This window comes from Pelmatolapia mariae, linkage group LG17 (assembly GCF_036321145.2).
Source record: "Pelmatolapia mariae isolate MD_Pm_ZW linkage group LG17, Pm_UMD_F_2, whole genome shotgun sequence".
Classification (NCBI taxonomy): domain Eukaryota; kingdom Metazoa; phylum Chordata; class Actinopteri; order Cichliformes; family Cichlidae; genus Pelmatolapia; species Pelmatolapia mariae.
Window position 1 is genome coordinate 5,203,848 of NC_086242.1, and position 15,094 is coordinate 5,218,941.

General features: G+C 39.4%; 1 protein-coding gene across 2 annotated transcripts in view; it reads left to right on the forward strand.

Moving 5' to 3' along the window:
* The window catches only part of tbc1d22a (TBC1 domain family, member 22a), a 161,479-nt gene that overhangs the window by 50,689 nt on the left and 95,696 nt on the right, over nucleotides 1–15,094 (forward strand). Inside the window, exons 7-8 of one of the 2 annotated variants that reach the window (XM_063501346.1) lie at nucleotides 3,721–3,849; nucleotides 7,938–8,000. In XM_063501346.1, the coding sequence (XP_063357416.1) occupies nucleotides 3,721–3,849; nucleotides 7,938–8,000 (192 nt within the window). Of the gene's footprint in view, nucleotides 1–3,720; nucleotides 3,850–7,937; nucleotides 8,001–8,479; nucleotides 8,546–15,094 lie in introns of both variants that reach the window. The other variant, XM_063501345.1, reaches the window with a different exon arrangement.

Below are 15,094 nucleotides of genomic sequence, written 5' to 3' on the forward strand. Positions count from 1 at the left end.
AGGCCTGTTCTGATTTTCCGACTCTCTTGGAGCAGGTAGATGAATTTAATTTGATGGGGATTCCACTAAAGCCAGTCCAAGACACAGTTGCTCTAACTTGCGTGTGATCAGCAGCCAAATATGCTCATTTTAATTGGAAGTGATGACAAACCGTGCACGAGAGCAGCTGTTTGCTGAAATATTTACAGGAAAGACATCTTTGTAAGATTTATGTAGGGAGTTTTAGTCCTGACCTATGGGAGCAGCATATGGTCTGTACTTAAATGCTAAGTGCTCCGCACTCGTATGGAACCTTTTAACCTTATCTGTTCCACAAAGGGCTTTACAGAGGGTCACTAATTCACTCATTCATCCATTCACTTGACCACCTGAGCCGCAGCCATGTCAGTGTAACAATATAAGGGCAAAAATCCACTTGCTAGCTTTCAGGATCATTTAGTAACACATCATGGTCTTCTTTAGTGAGATATGCTGACTCAGTGGTCACAAAGAAGCAAACTCATCACTCACAGAAAACTTGAGTTCTTCTAGTGGCCCACTGAGGCTCAACCCCGACAGACCTGATGTTAGAGTGCCCAACTCTACAGTAGAAATAAACATGTTTACAGTCTGGTATAAGAACAGTTTCAGTCTGTAGCTGAACAGGATTTTTATATAATTGTCATGGTTAAACGCTAACAAAGTTCTGCATTATTAGGAGCATGGCTGTCTGGAAACCATTGCCTTTGTTATTTATGTGACAAATATTATAGTTTTAACTGTACTAACAGCCTGGCCAGTCATTTTATGTATTTATTTGCTGCAAAATGAGATTGTCAAGCATAACAACATGCTCTAAATCCTGCCTTAAATGTTGCCATAAGACGGAGTGGGTCTGTGATGGAATGGGGTCGAATTGGCAATTAGATACGATTGGTTTCTGATTATTCAACAATTGACTCTGATAAATCTGTTGTTGTCTACTTAGGTGGAAATTCACATTCAATTATTACTTCTGCACTGAGCAGCTTTCCTTGTTCTATAGGAATATAACCAAAATACAATCACCTCTGGCTATCAGCTGAGTTGAGTCCCCTCCAGTTGTGCTCTTTGACAAAGACTCATTCAGACTGATAGGAACATGGAAAAAACTGGTGGGCAACACTGCAGTGACTACATCTGTGTTACAGTCAAGATTTCATTCATTCATTCATTTTCTTAACCGTTTGTCTAATTCAGGGTCAAGGTACGGCTGGAGCCTAGGTGTCATAGAGGTAGAGGCGGAGTATAGCCCGAGCACGATCTGATATCGTTGTGTTGGTGTTGTTCCCAGATCATCATACTAAATGTTGTTCCAGGATCAACATTGCAAGTGACCAATCAGAATGTTGTGACGTCATACTTTTGTGACTTCGGGAAAAACCGCCGTAAAACAAAAAAACTGTACTTAAGCTGCGAGAAACCGCCTCTGTCCGCCGATCAACGGACCCTAACCCTAACCCTAACCGTTTAATAAACGGTAAGTAGAATTGATATTGTCCTTGCAACACTGGAATTTCATAAATGCACCGAATGGCTTGGCGCGCAAAAGAATAACGTCACAACAATGTGATTGGTCACTTGCAATGTTGAACCTGGAACAACATTTTCATGATGGTCTGGGAACAACACCAACACGACGATATCAGATCATCCATAGCCCGAACAGTACACCAGTCTGTCACAGGGCTAACATATAGAGACAGACCAACCATTCACGCTCACATTCACACTAACAGTCAATCACCAGTTAACCTAACATAGCTTGCATGAACCCACAAAGGCACAGAAAGAACAGGCAGACACAACACAAGAAGCACAATCTAAAACCTGAAGGCACATTTATTATATTTCTTACAGGGCTTTCACCTGCAGCGGGTGGACGTTATTCAGTCTCTGAGATTGCTTAGTTGTCATCTAACAGGCGGTTGATAACAGGCAGTTGTTTTGTCCGTTGTCATAATCAAAGCTCTTCAGAGAAAAATGGCAAAAATGGTTCATTCATAGATGTCATTTTAAAAATAAATAGGGACCCTTTGAATGTTTCACAGCTAGATGAACCAGCTTTTTCTCACGGGGAGTAGTTTTCAGGGCCTGAAGTCATGTTTGAGTTCAGTTTTGAAGATTGTAACTCTCTGAATATTTCAGAACGCCTAGCCCCAGCTCTCGCTTTTAATAGATGTATTTTTTTTTTGTTCGTTTTAGGGCTGACTTTCTCCTCATTGCATAAGCCTGACCACATAACCAGGATACAGTCTTTCACAAATGCATGCTCACATATGCCGTCTGACAAACACCCCCCTCCACACGCGCACAAATACCCATTTAAAGGTAACTCCCTGAAGAAGCAGAAAGCATTTGGGCAGGAAGCAGAAAGTTTTCTTTGCAAAGTGAAGTGTATCATTTACAAACCATGTAGTCCCAGGTGGTGGAGTCTGGGTTGTGATTGAACTTGGCTCAAAAACTCAAAGCAAGTTTTTTTGAGAGCAAGTTTTAAAATAAAAGCTCATTAAATGGTACTAACAGAAACAAATAGTGCTGAGATGGGAAACCTAAAACCATTGTGTGTTTTTAAACACTGGAAAGATGGCCTCCCTGAATATATGCTCAATTAATGAATCCCATGTGGAATCGACAAGCATGTTTGCATGTATTAGAAAAAGACAGGTGAATTGGTTACTCACTACTAATCCTACAAGAGGCATGGTGAGCGTCAAAATGAGTTAGCATTTTGAGCTAATGGTAGAATTCACGCCCATGGTAATAGTTAGATGAGTATCTGGCAAATGTGAAGCTCTGGCCAGCCTTAACATTTAAATCCAATCCTCTGTTTGTTAATATTTTGGGAATAAGAGTATCAACTTACCACTCAGTGTTTTTCCAATCTTCTGTTGTCCAATTTTGTTGAGCCGTGTGGACGGTAGCTTCAGTTTCCTGTTGTCAGTTGACAGCAGTGGCATCCAGTGTGGTCTTCTGCTGCTTAAATTTTCATTGTGTTCTGTGAACAGTAACGCTCCTCTGCATACCTTGGCAGAAGAGCATTACTTGTAATTAGCTTATTAGATATTAATGAGCATTTGAGCTGGTGTACCTAATAAAGCGTACTGTCACGTGGGTTGTTTTTCTACTCCTGGATCTTTATGCGTTAATAAAGAGTTGATATCTGTAATATATGTTCTCAGGCATAGACTATCCTTGCTGTACAACAGGCCCAGAACCTGCTGTTCAAACCTACTGTTTGTGAGTGACAGCCAATGAGAAGAACGTGACTCAAAGCGAGAGCAGCTCTAAAAGGTAGCTGAACCGAAGCACAGAATAAGAAAAATTGGGATTATCTTGAAGTGTGAATTATGCAAAGCCACTCAAGTCAAGTCAAAGTTAAAAGTTTGGAGTTGAAAATGAGCCAAATAGGTTCTTTTCAAGCTAAGCTAACCAGCTCCAGGCCTCAGCTTCATCAATAATTCACAGGCATGAAAGTAGTATCAATCTTCTCTTTGAGCTGTCTGCAAGAAAGTGAATTAAAATACAGCATTTTTTTTCAGCTGTAACTTTACTTCAAAACTGAACTCTGAATTGAGTTGGTTCCAAAAACAAGAATACATGAAGAACTGAGAAGATAAATAGAAAAATCAAATCTACAGTGTGACTTACATCAACATTTAAATGGGTGATGTTCTTTGTTTCTCACTCTCTGTCTATCAGGGTTACCTGCCAGCCAACGCAGAGAGGAGGGAAAGTGTTCTACAGAGGAAGAGGCAAGAATATTTCGGCTTCATCCAGCAATACTACGACTCTCGCAATGATGAGCATCATCAAGACACATACAGACAGGTACATGCATATACACAAACCCGCACATCTCGTATGCCTATAGCTTTCTGAACCCTGCAACTTGAGGGACAGAATGAATGAAAGTCTCCAGAAAGAGTCCTCTTTCCAATTACAAGAGCATCCTCCTGTTGCTAATGTATTAGCTCAGCATGAATTTAGGACAAACAGTGTAAGCGTTTGTTTGTGTATATATGTGTGTGTGTGTGTGTGTGTGTAAAGAGTGCCTTTTTACAGAATTTGGCCCTGCAGTCAGGATTACTGCCACTAGTTATTTGGCAAAAATGTGATCTTTATTGCTTTTTTTTCCCCTTGCTTGTGTTCTTTTGTTCTCTCGTCCTTGTCCCTCATGTACTCGTCTGATTGTTTGTCCGTCTGTGTGTGTCTGTCACAGACCAGAGACGAGCGGCTTCAGAGAGATACTGAAATTAACAGTATTCTGTTTGGTTCTGAAAATATCTGTTTTTACTCACCCCCCCACCCCCAACCATCCCCTCGTTCTAACACTCGACTACTTCCCATTCATTTCGAGCCGATAAGGAACATCAAAGTGAACTGTCGATAGCAAAAACACACATTTCTCACATTCCGTCCAATTTCCCATTGATCTCCTTTGCACCGTGCCAGGAATCTGGCATACTTTGTTTTGATGATTGTTTGGATTGCGTCTTGAAGCCTCCTTTTTCTGCCAGATTCTACTTGTGCTGCAGTGATTTCTAGTTTGTTTGTTTATTTATTTATTTTTGCTGTGTGCCTGATTATGTGTGTTTGTACATATGTTCCTTTGGCATTCATGTTGCTCAGGATGGTGGGTTTGTATTGGGTTTCTGTATTTTTCTTTCTTTTCTGATTTTTTTTTTTTGTTTATACATATTTACGTGGTTGTATGTGTGTTTACATACAGTACTCAACAGAACGGAAGACGCCCCTGTGCGGTTTTGCTTACTGTAAATAAGACTGGATGAAATAAGTACAGAAGTAAAATAAAATGAGATAAAAAGTAGCTTACTGTATGTAATAGAAAACAAAGTGGTGCTATATGCACAGTGTGTAAAGTGCAGTGTTTGAGATGAGAATGCATATTCTCTGCTGCACAGACGTGTTCATTTGACATCATTTGAAACTGTGCGATCTCTAAATAACTGAATTTTTTAAGTAGATCATTTCCTCTTATGAAGAGTCAAAAACAAAGACTTTAAAAACAATACAGCGAAAACAAAGACCCCCAAAGTAGAAAGAAACTCAGTTCAGCAAAATTAAATATCCATGTTAATCACAGTTTTGCTAAAAAGGCAAAGACTTAAAATAAACTGAAGTGATCAAGAACTTTCTTCATGTTGAATCTACGTTTCTGCATCATAGCTCCACGTGGAGAAGAACTGCCCGAGGAGCTAGAAATGCATTTATTGTGAGAATTCTCCCACATGTAAAGGATACAGGAATATCAGTGACCAACCATAAATGAGTCAAAATGAGACGGCGGCAGAAGTAATCAAAAGGTATAGCACGAGTGTCAGACTCAATTTTACTAAGGTTCACGCCAGGAAATGGGGATCACACCAAGGGTCAGGCATATGCAGTTTAATGACATGGTTTAATTTAATCCACAAAATAACATCCCAGGTAATGTTGTATATTCCAAAAGTCTGTCTTACATGCAATTTGGTCCACATAAAGGCTTCAACAAAACATCTGCAAGTTTCCCAGCTGTTAGTGTTTAATGTAGCAAAATACTGCAATAAACTGCAGTCGGTAAACTTTGCAGAAATAAGACAGCTACTGAAAGTATCGGGCATAGGAAAAGACATCATACTTAATTATCCATATTTAATTTTTTCTTTGAAATATTTCTAAAGGTTTTCAACAGTCTGTTATGAGGTGGGCACCGCATCACTGTGCAGATGTATTTGCATGTAGGCAGGCCAGAATTTGAGCACCGAATGTGGGTTAGATACATGGCTGCAAAGGGGCTCGGACCTTAAGTTTGAGCAAGTACTTCAGATTTGGCTCAGGGTTTGTCCATGGAAAGAGTGTTTCTGTGGTAGCTCAGACAGTGTAAAGGACAGTTTGTAATGTCAGCCTGTTCGAACAACTTTAAAAAAAAAAGAAAGAAAAAAAGGCGTAGACTTTAAAAAAGAAGCACAAAGAGAAAATTTATTTTGGCTCACGCGGGGTTCAGCAGGACCACTACAGTGAATGCATAGTCCCAACGGTAAAGCACAGAGAGCGCAGGGGTGTGATGATTTGGAGGTAGTTGAGTGCAAAAGGGAGATGACATTTATAGATGGGACCATCAATGCCTGTGAATTTACCAAAATACTGGCTGACAAGATGAGAAATACTGCAGCGTGATGGCGATCCAAATCACGCTGCCAAAACCACACGAAGAAGGAACACTAGGAGGTTCATTTGCTTCACTGAGTTTCTACTCTGTGGTATGTAATTATTAATATAGTAAGTCTGCGTAGTGTTTATTTTGTAAAGAGAAAGTGGGTCTACTGTTCAAGTATGTCATTAATTTTAAGTAATATCACACAGGGCTTGACTCATTTCTGTTACATGTCATCCTTGTGTTTGTGTGTCCGTGTCCATCATCCATTCTGAATGTCCGTCTGTTTCGAGGTTGTTCTTTTCTGTCTCTTTTATATTTTTGTTTATGTTCCTTGTAACTTGCCCACACTCTGTGTGTGTGTGTGTGTGTGTGTGTGTGTGTGTGTGTGTGTGTGTGTGTGTGTGTGTGTGTGTGTGTGTGTGTGTGTGTGTGTGTGTGTGTGTGTGTGTGTGTGTGTATACGTGTGCATACGGATGTCCCAGCTTGAACTGCAAACCCTTTTGATGTACTGCAGCAGTTTCATTCTTCCCCAGGAGAAAGTGATCTAAAAAAATCTAGCTTTGGTCTTTTTTGTTTTATTTTTTATTTTTCAAGCAACCAGAGAAGAGTGTTGTGTGGAGATATCTGGCATTTTGTTGGTTTATTTCTGGTGCATTAAAAATATTTGGACCACTAGAGGATGAAAATACCAACCTTTCATTTACGATGGCCTTATCAATTAGAAAATATCAAATGTCAAAATACAATTTTAGAACAGTGAACTGAGTGCTAGTGGAACTTACATAGTGAATTATTATATTCTCAAGGAGACCACAAGTACAGTTTATATGACTATGAAGCAGGACGAGGAAATACCAGAACTTTAAAGTGGCCTTGAATATACTTGTAGCTTAATTTCTGTCATACATTCTATGAAAATGGTGCACACTCATATTAAACATGACCAAAGCTTCAAACAAGAGATGAGAATTCCTTCCATACCTTGTTTCAACTGAGTCATTAAATCCACAAGGATTTAGTATTGGTTTGTAGTAAGTTTTGGTGGCTCTGTGGTTAGTAGTGTGGCTTTGTTGCAGAGGAACGCATGCATGTGCCAGTCTATCTGGATTCAGATCCAGATGGACTCGAGATATTAACCATTTCTAAGATGGGCCATGCTCCACATTAGATATTTTTAATGCAAATCTGTTTATTACATTAAGTATTTCTGGAAACGCACCAACAAAGACACAAGCCAGACCTCTAAAAACTTCCTCGATGTAGAAACATCAGTATATGTGGAAGTCATCCCTGTGAGCCAAATGGTCAAAGTTCTATTTATTACTGCTCTTGACTATGTATGCTATCAAGACAGAAGATGTGTAAATTATATGGTGTCTGAGGCCCCACCCATCTTTTGCTCAAACCTTCTGTTTGTGAGAGGCAGCCACTCAGAAGAACATTGGCTTTAAAGGGAAAGCTAGCTAGAATGGCTTGTTGAAAACAGTGGATGAACTGACGAGCTACACCACGGTACACTATAAGATGAATAAGGATTATAAGTAATCATGCAAAGCTACCCTATACATTCCAACATATAATATAGAACTGGGTGTAATAACTCCACTTTATGTCCTTTGTCATTTCTTTATAACGCCTGAAAAAGTCTGAACAGATTATTAGCTTAAAATGCAGTACATGTGGAGGACTTTTATATTGTGTGTGTTTGTGTGTGTGTGTCCGTGTGTGTCTAACACATTCTCTCCCATGTTGCTGTCAGATCCACATAGACATTCCTAGGATGAGTCCTGAATCTTTGGTGCTGCAGCCAAAGGTGACAGAGGTAAGGTGGACAGGACTGGATGTAGACACAATGCCCAGTCCCGTAACCAGCCGCGCACTCTTACAAACAGACCGGGCTATTTCAGTTGGCTTGGCTCCAGCTGCCGCCCTGCATCCGCCTGGCTCCCTTCTGACGAATCTGTCCGCCTGTCGTATCGTTCGTCTGTGGGGTAAACACTCTGAAATGGTGTAAATGTGGTCTTGCACATGCATAAACACACACACACATTGATGCAAGCACATATTATCGTAGAGGAATCTCAGCATGCACGGGCACTCATAAGCGGTGCTGCATTCAAGACCACAGCTGCTATCCATTTCAGAAAACTGAAACCCCAGTCCGACTTCAATCAAGGACACCAATCCACTAACTGTTCCTCTCGCTCTTCGTTCCTGTCACTGTCTGTAATGGCCAAATCTGTGCTAACCTGCCCGTTGCTTCAGTGTTTGTCTTTTTTTTTTCTCTCCTTCTCTCTGCAGATTCACATTGACATACCGAGAACTAATCCTCTTATTCCTCTCTTTCAACAAGCTTCTGTTCAAGAGGTGAGACCCCTCCAGCTGCACACACACCACCTCACCTAGCAGGGTTTTCCCTTTTCTGCTTTTAGGCAGATTTGGTCCCGGACTCAGAGGCACTGATGATGTTGGACACCTTAAAAACAGAACATGTGAGATGGCTTACAAAGAGGGGAAAAACATGACAATAATTAAAACGATATAGGTCGAAAAAACCGGGCACAAACTGTGAGGAGTAGTTGAGTGTTAGATTAAAAATACCGTCTCAACTCGAGTCTCAGTATCTTGATTTATTTACTTAATGTTTTTTTATCTGCCTGCGAGTGTAAAATGGGAAGACCCTCGCTTAAGCACACTGCATGATTTGGCATGGGGCACACACACATGCACAGCAGCTCAAGCGAAGAACACACATGATTTTAATAATTACATGCATGGGATTAGATCCCTTTTAACTTTCACTCTGCATGGTTGGCAGTTTCATATCTTTTTGTTGTGCTTCGTTAGTTCTACTGAAGCATTTTTTATTACAGTTGGGTGCTCTGTTATGGCCGATATAAGAAGTCATTTTCTTCAAAACATCTTGAGCATTATGTTTGAAACATTGAACTATTAGTCACAGTTGTGCACATTGGACAATATGGTTAAAAGCTAGGAAAACTCATAAGCACCTTTATTCTCATAGTGATCAGTAGAAATGCATAAAAATGCTTTAAAGGCATTTGTTTCTCACACAGAGCTGCTGCACTTTTGCATATTTTGTCATACGTATAAAATAAACCCGATCTGATTTCACTCGGGTTTGCTCAGTTTCTCTGTTGATGGGTAAATGCAGCCACTTTAGCCACTTAAAATGAATCAGTATCACCTTAAGTCTACGTATACTGTGTATTGGACTTTTTGTAATGTTCATAAAAAAAACTTTTCCAAACTGGAGTGAAAGTCATAACACTCTATTAGTTCAATTCAGTTGAATTCAGTTATGTTTATATAGCCACAAATCACAACATTAGTCACCTTAAGATGCTTCCTAAGAACCTATAATAATCACTACTGAATTTTAGCTAAAAAAATATAGTTTTAATTAATAGAGGTTTTTTTATTTACTAGGTAATTTGTGTTAAATGTGTGTGGATGGTTTAGTTGGCTCTGAAGTAATGTGATAAACCTCATAAGTTACACAAAGTGACAAAGTTATCATAACCACAAATCAGTGGTTTTTCTTGACAATAGTCAATTCACATGTAATTTAATAGTTATATCAATGAAGACATTTAAAAGCTGATTTGTTGACTCCCTTCAGAATGTCACACTTTAATAAACATGAAGTGTAAAGCCAGAGTAGGATCGGGGGTGTGTGAGAAACTGTAAGCCAGGTTATGGCTTGAAACCTTAACTAGCTACTCATTGTAAGTTACAGAATAACTTGAAATAATGTAAGTATGGTTAGTGGTCTTTTAGCTGTGAACATTCTTTTAGCTATGAAATTCTTGTAAGAAGTTTACTCCACTGGTCTGAGGGACTATCAGTGCAGCATCCCAGTGCAGCTTAACATGGACATTAACCTGATTCCATTCATTTATATTGGGTTAAGCTTATCTTATTATTCTAGTGCTTCAGGGATGGCCTGTCATGCGTAGAACCACTGGCCTGAGAAGCAGGGAAGTGAAAACACAGATAGAAAACTCCATAATGAGGTGGAGGCTAATGAGATGCCCAGGGCTCCGAGCTGCTTTGTGTGTATACCTGCACATAGGTGCGAGGAAGCACACGCATACACACTCAAACATCCATACAACATACTGGGATTTCTGCATTTAGGTGAAAATGTGGTTTGATCTTCATTGAACACATGGAGTAATCAATCAATGCAGACTAGAAAAAATTAACAGAACCTCCGTCCTAAAGCTTAGAAAATAAACCAAAAACAAAGTCTGTAATCTTAAAGAGAGGGATAAGAATCCAAAGGTAACAGCAAAATGCAAGCAGAAATCTCTGTAAGTTACTAAAACTTTTGTTCATGTGTCCACTTAAACAAAACAAAACAAAACAAAAACCCACCCAATAAGAATGTGTTCATGGAAAAGTAGCACAAAGGAAAACAGATCTTGAAGAAAGAAATGATGGGTCACAATGTTTATTATTATTATTTATTTATTTTTATTTTGCAAAAGACCACTTGATGTTTCACAAGAGTCAAGTTGGCCGCATGTCATTAAAGAGTCTAGTAACGTCTTGACTTTTGTTAAAAATAAGTCTTAGTATGTATTAAATTGTTTGAAACTCTGTTTTTTGCATTTCAGCACCTCATATGACTACACTGCTAAGGTCATAATATTTTTGTAACATGCTAAATTCAACTGTTGCTATAGCTAGGGAACATAAAGGGACAGTTATCAGCAGAATAAAATACAAGGTTACGAGAAGAGAAATCGTGTCATGTGTAGGTTGTGTTTTTTTGTTTGTTTGTTTGTTTGTTGTATCAATCCAACTGATAGGATTGATATTTTGATTTAAATGTCCGATATCTCAGCCAAGTTTTTGTTCTTTCAGACACAAACATATGCAGATTTTCCTAACATTTGTTAAGAGTAGTTTCTTATTTCCTAATTTACGATCTACCCGACTTTGCGGGGATCATCTGGTTGTTATAATTGTGGCGTTCTTAACAGGGATGTTGCCAACAGGGAAATTGCAGAGTGCCCTCTGGATTGATAAACTATGCAACATCAACACTCATATGGTTAAAGGGTGTCTCACATGCCTCTTCATTATATTTCTAATTTTCATTTATTGCCTGTTATAAGTGTTGGTACAGATTGGCAAATAGATGCTGATGAAATGTTTGAGCAGTGAAAAGGTTTAGTTTTTATTCATATGTGTAGTAAAAACAGTAATCATGCCAATAATATACTTTAGCAACTTATGGTTACTTATGTCCGTAAAACCTTTAAAATCCCAAATTCCCCAATGGTTATGCCTCATTTTTCTCTACCTCAGCCAAATACCTTTGCTTTAATTATCATGGTGACTGATGCCAGAATGTTTACAAAGAATGTATTTTCACTTTTTCACATATCTGAAGTCTGGTGCTAAACAAATTTTGAGAGGTAATTAACTTCTTCATACCTATAGGACAGACGTAGAACAACGATCTTATGCCAAAATGTGCAATGTTGTGTTAAAAAATAAAACAAAACACCGAAATAAGTCAAAACATTTCACACCAATACCAAAACTTTATCCACACAGTGAAACATGGTGGAGGGAGCATCACGGTTTGGGTCTGCTGTGCTGCCTCGAGATCTGGATGCTTTGCAGTCAGTAGGGGAATAATGAATTCAGAATTTTTTCAGCCTTTACTTAGTAGATAAGTAGATTAAACTTAGAAAAGAAGAAAGGTAATATCTTGGAATGGTCAAATCAAAAGGCTGCTCAGTTATCCAAAGAAAGGTGGATGCACTGAAACACTCCTGCAGGAAAAAGCGTTTCTAAAATCCACCTGTTGCGTTTGTTTACTGCTGAAAGAGTTTGCATGAGGTGCTGCTCCTATCTGGCCTCCACTGCAAGTGACTGCTAATGCAAAAATAAGATTGTGTATTTTGTTTAGTCAGACTGCTGTGACTTACATGAAGACTTACGTTAATTCCAAACTTTCTCTTGTACTTGTAAGTGAAAGAAAATGACGAGGGTTGCTGTCATTCAAGAGTGCACAGACCTATAATATGTGCAAACACTTGAATACATACGCACGCTGCCCCAGGCAGTGCCACCTCCCATTGCCCCTGTTTTGTACAGGATACATGTCGAGGCTGTAAGCAGGGAGCTTAGCATGGAAATGAGATCAGACAAGGAGGAGGCTGGGTGCTTGTTTTCTACCAAGTATCTTATCTACACTATGCACTATTACTTCATCTGATGTTTGTATTTTTCCCTTTACCTCCATTTCCCCTCTCCCAGATCCCATGTTTTCCTCCCTCTCATCCCCACACATCAGCTCTCCCCGCTTGCGTGCTAAATAAAAGCCACCAGCATGCACTGAAATATTCAAGCAGTGTGCTCCTCATATATTTTGGTATGCAACAGACTCCCAAGGCCCCCCTCCCTTTTTTTATATGGTTATGCTTGCTGCGGTGCCACCTGAAAATCACCTCTGCTTCATTTCATTCACTTGTTTGTCTCTGGGGCTCCGGAGATTTAGTCAAGATGGAAGGCAGTCAACAGTCTGTTCCATTTCAGGGAGAGAGGGATATTGAAGCAATTCTGCAGTGATTTCCTAAGTGGTATCTAAAGCGTTGGAGTTTTTCTTGTTTTGAGTACAATATTGTCTTCAGGAGATGTTGATAATCAGCAATTACAAGATGCGAATGTGTTGTTTTGCATACAATTTGTGATTACAGGCTAAAAGAGCAGGATTTATCACTCAGCACAGTATGAGCCATATACCACAAGCTTTTTTTAATTTTAGTCTTTGCATAACAAATAGGTATAATGTAAGCGACTCGTATAGTTATTGTAGGATATTTAAGAGACTAATGTTTTGAATGTAGGATAGGTCTTTTTTTCCCCAAGATCTGGACAAGACATCAATGAACATTTTCTTGAGTTGACACCTTTCTTGTAACAATTTCCTTTTTATCTCTGGAGATTATCCTTATCTGGGTCTTGGGGGACTGGAGCTAATGGAATTGAACAATAGTTTTTTGACAAAGGAGACAGAAAAGCTGATTTTGTGACCTCAAAAAAATAGCCTCTATTATTAGGAGAATCTGAAGTTAAACTGGACTTGTCCAAATGAAGTTAGTCTTATCTTCTCCTGAAGAAAATATTCAGTTGCAGCTGCGCTTTCTCTCGCTTTCATATCCAAATGATGCCACTGACAAACATACAGAGTTTAGAGTCTTTGTCCTCGCAGTAAAATGGGTGTGGACCGGGTAGTTTTTGTGTGCATGAGTTCACTCAAAGCGGTTGCCAATGTGAAATATGCATGTCGGCTTTTGAGGCTGCATGAAAAGAAAGTCCCATTACCCACTCCCCTTGCTCTCACCAGCACCTCTCCTGTGTTTGATGGATGCGGCTTTGATAGGGAAAGAGGTGGTGTGAGGTGTGGAGGAGAAAGCCAGGGAGAGCTTACCATTCTCTTCCACTGTCTTAGCAATGATGGAATTACTTTAAATAAAAAGGCGAGGGTTTTGTGGAGACACTTCCCAGTAAAAACACAAACAAAAAACCCATTACCATGACCATGTTATATACCATAAAACAATGAGGTACGAGGTTATTTAGAATGTGACAGAAACCTGACATGGTCACCAAAACATAAGGGCTTGATGGGTGCGGTACATCAAGGTGTAAGAAAAACGTGTGTCTGTCTTCGTATTTTGGAGGGAAATCCATTTGCACAACAGAAAAACCAAGCTAAACATCAAGCCTCTTCTAATTCACTGGCGCTGACAGTATTAAACAGCCACCCATAACAAAGATGGAAGTGTTTGCCTTGCAAAAAAAAATGTTGAAAAGAAGGGAAAGAGAAGGAGATGGAGGAGACTGACTCAAAGGGGAAGAGGAAGAGACAGAGACAAAGTGAGGAAGGTGGAGACCAACACCAGAATCAGAGAACAAAGTTCAAAGTGATGTGCTTTTGATTTTTTGGTTTTTTTTGAAGAACAAGAAATACAGCTGAGGAGCTACAGACTGAGGTGTTGCTCAGTGACGATGGAGAGCCAAAGAAATGGTTCATACTAACTGTGGATATTGCTCATCTGTTTCCATAATTAGTGCACATCTTGGTTCGTCTTCTCAAATATTTCCATTTACTTTGTCTTTTTTGTGCATGCGCCTAGACTGAGTCTGTATCAAAGAAACAGACAGTCATTGTGATGGCTCATTGGTCTGTGGACAGTAGATAATATTGGCAGGCTGATATTATGTAATAGCTAATTGCTGCTGTATCGGCATTGGCAGTAGAGAAGAGATGGTAGAAACACCCTATGGCCATTTTATGTGTTTTGAAGTCACATAGTTTGTCCACCAAAGGGCACTCTGCAGTTTTCATTCTTAGCGACACGTTTTTGAATTGCCAGAAACATAACCAGCTGATCTAAGCAGATTCAGGTAGAGCATAAATAAGTAAAAAAAAAAACAGCTACTCATAACACATTTTAGTGAAATCTTTTATTTCATGTGTCTCAAAGAAAAAGAAACATGCCTGATATATTTTAATATTGGATTTTTCAATCTCCAAGTATTGTTATCGGTATCGGCCTCAAAAATTCAGTATCGCTCAAGCTCTACTTTAAACTATGTGACTGTGTCAGCTGACTATAGTGCTATCTAACTAGCTTGGTTAATGAGATGCATCTTTTGTCCTTTCGCTACTTAGGTTGCAAAAAAATAATAACTCAGGGCTAAAGCCAAACACATTTAGCCAAAAACTGAGCAGCTGACAGCTGAGGATGAGTGACTTTTGGTGCACCTGAATGAGGGAGGGGCGGATGTGACTGAAAAACAGATGACAGTAAAACGCCCCTCCCTGAGCCTGGTTCTGCTGGAGGTTTCTCTCCTGTTAAAAGGGAG